This window comes from Nicotiana attenuata, unplaced genomic scaffold (assembly GCF_001879085.1).
Source record: "Nicotiana attenuata strain UT unplaced genomic scaffold, NIATTr2, whole genome shotgun sequence".
Lineage (NCBI taxonomy): Eukaryota > Viridiplantae > Streptophyta > Magnoliopsida > Solanales > Solanaceae > Nicotiana > Nicotiana attenuata.
Genome location: NW_017670629.1, coordinates 499,648 through 505,857, shown reverse-complemented (window position 1 = coordinate 505,857; position 6,210 = coordinate 499,648). Strand labels below are relative to the sequence as shown.

Sequence of the window (6,210 nt, the reverse complement as noted above, 5' to 3'; positions counted from 1 at the left end):
TTGAGTTAATAATTGTCATGCTAAAAATAAGGTTCATTACTGATGTTATGATATAAATGAGTGAGAAATAATAGGTAAATAGTGGAAAATCTTTCTCTTACAAGTTTGGGCCTATTTGTGATTTACATATAGAGTTTTAGTTGAGATGTCTATAGATTGTATTGTGCTTTCTTCTCATTCATAATGGAAAAGTCTCTATGCCTCTGTCCCGACAATTAGGCTTAACTGAACCTCATTAAATGCTTGTGTTTTTTTTTCTCTATTTGTTTTGTGTATAATTGTATGCTAGTTAACCACAATCTTCTGCAACAGTATAGGAAAAAAAATGAGAGTACAATTTTTTCACAAAGTAGATAATTATATTTTCCCCACAAGCAAGAAATCGTAATACAACAACTTATACTACGTACTAACTACTTTTTCTTAATCAAACCAACACTCAGGTTGATGGGGGATTTATTACTACTACAACAACAATAACGACTCAGTAAAATATCACTAGTGGGGTGTGTGAAGGGTAGTGCGTACACAGACCTTATCCCTACCCCGTGGGAGTAGAGAGGTTGTTTCCGAAAGTCACTAATTATTCGAATTAATGACCCTACACTTCTTTCTGATTTCACCATCTGATCCAACCAAAGGGCTAATATTTCCCATCTTAATCATAGAATTAACAAAGTCACTAAAGAAAAACTTAGAGCTATTACTATAAGTTTCAACTAATGTTTTAGTTGTTTGTATAGCATCATCACTAGAGAACAAGACTTGATCTGATTCAAGAAGTCCTCTTCCATTGATTAAATTCTTGAAATAATGATTGTCAAATAAGTCTGTGGAATTCCTATCAAGAGGGGCAGTGTTGTTTCCATCACTTGTCAATGGACACAAATTTTGCAATTCACTGACTAATGTTGTGTCTAGAGTTGTGTCTGGTGCACCTGTGCCACTGAAATTTCTTAATCTGTTGTCAAAGGTTGCACATTTTGCTAATCCAATTGTATGAGCACCTACATATATATTCAAACACTCAAAATGGTTAGTGGAAACATTGCATAAAGTTTAATTAATGACCATCTAGCATTATGTTTTATAAAAAGATTTAATTTATGTACACTGACAGTCTACGTAAAAGATTTAATTTATGTACATTGACACTCTGTGTAAAGGTTTTAACTTGTTGTTATCATATCGTTTGTTTTATTTTCAAGGTATATATCTAGTTCCACCTATTATGAGTAAGGTTTTAACTTGTTGTTATCATGTCGTTTGTTTTATTTTCAAGGTATATATCTAGTTCCACTTATTATGAGTAGTTACGTGTATATGTTAGATGACCCGATTGCCTAAAAGCTCTTTTACACTATCAATTTATAGATGTATACATTATCAAGTCACTTAAAAAGATACTCTCTTCTATCCACTTTAAGTGATTTTTTTAAGATACATTATCAAGTGATTTTTTTTTAATTAGTGATAAAAGGTTATATTTTTTAAGATGTGTGAAAAGAGCAAAAAAATAACTTAAAGTGGATCGGAGGGAGTAACTACAAGTCCGTCTATAGAATTAGCAAGCTGGAAAATAAGAATGGTTACATGCTATAAAAGGTTAGGTATACTAATAATGTAAAAATTAATTATTTACGTTGTTAGTACATATAAGTTAAATCCATATAGATATAGCTTAATAAATACCATTAATTACCATATGTATATTTACCTGATAGGCTCACAACATCTGTTACATTTAATCCAACAGCATCAAACTTGGAAATGATAGTATTGAGAGGGTCAAATGGAGCTGGAAGTGCAGTATTTGATCCAGAAAAATTAGCAGCTAATCCATCTCTTCTCCCTAATAACACCTTCCAAAATGGCCCTCCACTCTGAACAAAAATAAAATAAATTAAATTTTTTCTTAGTTTCTTAAATAATTAATGAAGTGTGGCAACATGTCCTCTATATTATCATCAAAGGATGTGGCGCAGTGGATAAGACTGTTTTTCCCTTAACTAGAGGTCTCCGGTTTGAGGTATGGAAAAATTTATGGTAGGGAGCGCTTCCCCCAATTGGGGCCCTACGCAGCGCAAATCCGGATATAATCGGGATTCAATACAGATACCTGACACCGGGCGAAAAACCAAAAAAAAAAAAAAACATGTCCCCTATATTTCTTCATTTTGAAATCAACATATGGATATGAGTCAATCTAAAGATCATCACTTAAATATAATTATATGTAACCATAAAAGGTGATATTATTAATTCATCTGAAAAATAAGACAAGATTATCTGTTATAACATGTTAAAATATATATTAATATATAAAAGTTTAGTTTTTCTTGTATTAAAGGACATTTTGATCTATATTGCTCGGTCTTTCTAAAACTGCTACCGCACCCGCGTAGCATCCAAAAATACATTATTTTGGGGGAAATCGGCACACAGTCAATGACATTTTTTTAGAGTCCGAGCAACATATATAGATAAGGATTTAGGATCTAACCAATAGAACAGAATCTCTTGCAGCAATAGCTAAAATATCAGCACAAGAAACAACTCCACTGCATGCATTTTCGACAGCAGTTTTAATATTGTCTATTACTTCAAAACCTCTTGCTGAGTTCAAGTTGGCTGGTGTGAACTTCTCACTTGTCGTACTATTTCCATCCAATAACAGTGATGCATCACAACCCTACAAATCCAAAAAAATTTAAGTGATATATCATAATCATTTTTAACCTTTTTTTGTAAAGGTTAACCTACAAATTCTGAACATTAAATTACAATATTAGACAAAGAAGATTAGATACCCCAATTAAAAACAAATAAGAGATCTTAAACTAGCTAGAGGAACTATATATATATATATATATATATATATATATATATATATATATATATATATATATATATATATATATATATATATATATATATATATATANACATTCCCTTGAATATCTCTTTGCAATATTTTTTTGTCTTTAACTTGCAATTCTTTATAAGCTATAATATATATACATAACATATATATATATATATATATATATATATATATATATATATACTACAACATGTTCCAGCTCAACTAAGGAATAATTATTTGATGCCATGCTATCAAATAATTTTTTTTGTGAGCATGTCAATCAGTGGCGAAGCCACATGGTCATAAGGGTGGTTCGTCGAAAAATTGCACTGTGTATATAAATAAAATATTACGTTTTAGAGGTATATAACATATATTAAACACCTTTGTCGGAAATTTTATTTCACTTCTTTCAAATTTGAATATCCTTGAAAAATTCCTAGCTTCGTCACTGATGTCAATACTTTAAACGACAGATAAAAAGGACCGTCGATTGAGATAACAAAATATCTTTTAAGCTAATAATAAAAAAATTTTAAAAAAAAAAGAAAGTTGTAAAGACATTAATTAGTGTGCATGCAAACACAATATTATCCTTTTTGGCACACTTTTAGGTCTTTTTTTTTAAATTAAAACTTTAATAAGTTAAACTTTAGAAGTTTAACAGGATGAATAATTACTAAAAAAGTATTTAAAACTCACACTAACGAAGCAATCGTGGAAATGAAGACGAAGCAAAGAAGCAGCCATTCTCATTTCATTCTTGATTGCATTCTGAACTTCTTTACGTACAACCCTAAGGACATTTGGACATGTTTTTGAGTAGAAATCAGTAGTTAGCTGAGAATCAACAGCTACAAACAAGATCAAGAAACTTAAAACTTGAGAATAAAAAAGAAAGTTGCAAGATTTCTTCATGGTTTAACGAGCAGTGACGACCGGATTTTTTGTCTTAAGATAATGTGAATGCATGTTAACGAACTCGAACCCTAATTTATAATCATGATTAAGAGATGATTAACAAATATAAAATTCAACTATGAACTAAGTGGTGTGATGTATGGCGGCTCCATTTTAGGGTTTTTGTATCAAACCTAAAATCTACAACTGTTTCCTATAATGCTAATCACTGTGGAAAGTTAGGAGATGAAGGTTTTAATATTGCATGGTTATGGTAATGGAGGCTTAGTACTTATCAGATTATATGTTCATGAATTTAGAGCTGTTTTGATAGCCTTAGAGGGATTATTAAACTTGATTATACTTAGTGCATAATAAAATAACTGTTCCAACATCCTTAACTTTTAGTTCTCTATAGTATTAGTGCTTAATTACGTTGAGAGCATGATTATTATCTTTATTCACCTATGTTATACTACAATAGTTGAATGTGCTTCTTTTATCAACTAGCTGGAAACCTTGCATCATCTAAAACCATTATCTACAAAACGTTGACTTTTTCACATATTGCTTCATAGAAAAATGGGAAATCTACGCGGTATGCCCACTAGAAATACTAGTTAACGTCATATACAATTAAAATATTTATTTTACCCTGTATACCTAGTTAACTCTCTCATTGATTACAAAGAGTGCTGCTAACACATAGGCTCTCTTGCTTATACACATAATAAGATTTTTACATAAGTAACCGTCAAATTTATTGTTTATTTTTTTAGCCGGTATACATAAATTATGTACTCATTATATATATGGTTATAAATATACCAATTGTACATATTTTTGGCGACAGGATCCGCATCACCTGTAACGACCCGGTCGGTAGTTTTGAGAATTTACGCCCCGATCCCCTATTAACTGCTTTTCCTGTGTCTTTTTCTGCTATTGTGATTTGCCGGGATGGTTCATCTTGAGTTTCGAAGTGTTTTGGAACACTTATTCCCTAAATGAGAGTTTAAATCTTAGAATTTGGACCGTAGTCGGAGCAGTGTGAAGACGGCTCCGGAATGGAATTCCGTTAGCTCTGTTGGGTGATTTCGGGCTTAGGGGCGTGTCCGGATTGTGTTTTGGAGGTCCGTAGCTTATCGGGGTCGGAATCCGATTCCGAAAGTTGGAGTAGGTCCGTAGTGTTGAATATGACTTGTGTGCAAAATTTGGGGTCAATCGAAAGTGAATTGGTTGGTTTCGACAACGGTTGTAGAATTTTGGAAATTCAAATTCATTAGGTTTGGATTGGAGGGTGATTCGTAGTCTTAGCATTGTTTGATGTGATTTGAGGACTCGACTAAGTTCGTATGATGTTTTGGGATTGGTTGGTATGTTTGGTTGAGGTCCCGGGGGCCTCGGGTGTGTTTCGGATGCTTAACGGATTTGATTTGGGACTTAGGCATTTTCTGAAGTTGCTAAACCTGTTTTTTTCGCACCTGCGGATTTTGGACCGTAGGTGCGGTGCAGAAGCGGCTGGGTATCCGCAGAGGCGGAAATGGAGCTAGACAGCAAGGCCCGCAGGTGCGGCTGGGGAATCGCAGATGCGGCCCAGTGATCGCAGAAGCGGCCCCAGCCCGGATAAGTGACTTCCGCACCTGCGATGATTTTTCCGTAGGTGCGGCACCGCAGAAGCGGCCCACGACCGCAGATGCGAAAGTCGCTGGGCAAAAAAGGGGAGTTCGAGGGTTCGAGATTTCATAACACAAAGTTTGATTTGGAGCTCGATGAGAGACAATTTCTCGAGGGATTTTGAAGGAGAACTATTGGGTAACGAATTCTAACTCTATTTTGGATCATATACCTTAATGTATTGTTGTTTTCCTCATCTAATTAAGAAATTTGAGGGTGGAAGTTTGGAAATGGGGAAAAATTTCCCCAATTAAAAATCTGAGTTTTGAATAAGAATTTGACGTCGTATTGGGATGATTTTCGTACGAGTGTACTCGTGAGTGAATTGGTGTTTGTAATTTGTGACTTTTACCCGATTCCGAGACGTGGGCCCGTGGAGGATTTTTGGGCGTTTTCCCTATTTTCTTACCCTAGCTTGATTTCATTAGTTAAATTAGTTACTTGTAGTTATATTTACATTATTCAATTGCTTTGATTAGATTTGGGTCATTCGGAGTCGGATACTCGTGACAAGAGCGTGATATCGGGTTGATTTGAGCGTGATATCCCCCAACACTGCATATTTATTTTGGGACTACGGACTTATTCCGAGAGATCCCCCTGTACTACAAAATCATTTCGGAGCCTACGGGATAGTATCCAGGGAGATTTTCCTGTTGTGTTTTCTTTGTTTCTAGCCGAGGGCTCCCTTAACTGTTAAAATTGTGCAATTTTTTTTATTTGTTATACCGTAAACTCTATTTATATCTTTTACTACTTAATTTATT

General features: G+C 33.9%; 1 protein-coding gene across 1 annotated transcript; it reads right to left on the bottom strand.

Annotated features, from left to right (window-relative positions):
* Nucleotides 1-314: 314 nt before the first annotated feature.
* Nucleotides 315-3,849, bottom strand: LOC109241690 (peroxidase N-like). Its single transcript, XM_019408454.1, has 4 exons — nt 3,569-3,849; nt 2,504-2,692; nt 1,718-1,883; nt 315-1,007 (listed from the first exon to the last, which is right to left on the bottom strand). The coding sequence occupies exons 1-4, from the start codon at nt 3,782-3,784 to the stop codon at nt 580-582; spliced, it is 999 nt and encodes a 332-aa protein (XP_019263999.1). The 5' UTR covers nt 3,785-3,849; the 3' UTR covers nt 315-579.
* Between the last annotated feature and the right edge of the window lie 2,361 nt (nt 3,850-6,210).

What these genes read in the sequence shown, in the direction of transcription:
- LOC109241690 (XM_019408454.1), bottom strand. Translation starts at nt 3,784, where the DNA reads ATGAAGAAATCTTGCAACTTTCTTTTTTATTCTCAAGTTTTAAGTTTC. An exon ending in CAAGAGATTCTGTTCTATTG is followed by an intron (nt 1,884 to 2,503) that starts GTTAGATCCTAA and finishes ATTTTTGTTCAG; the next exon opens with AGTGGAGGGCCATTTTGGAA. An exon ending in AGATGTTGTGAGCCTATCAG is followed by an intron (nt 1,008 to 1,717) that starts GTAAATATACAT and finishes ATATATATGTAG; the next exon opens with GTGCTCATACAATTGGATTA.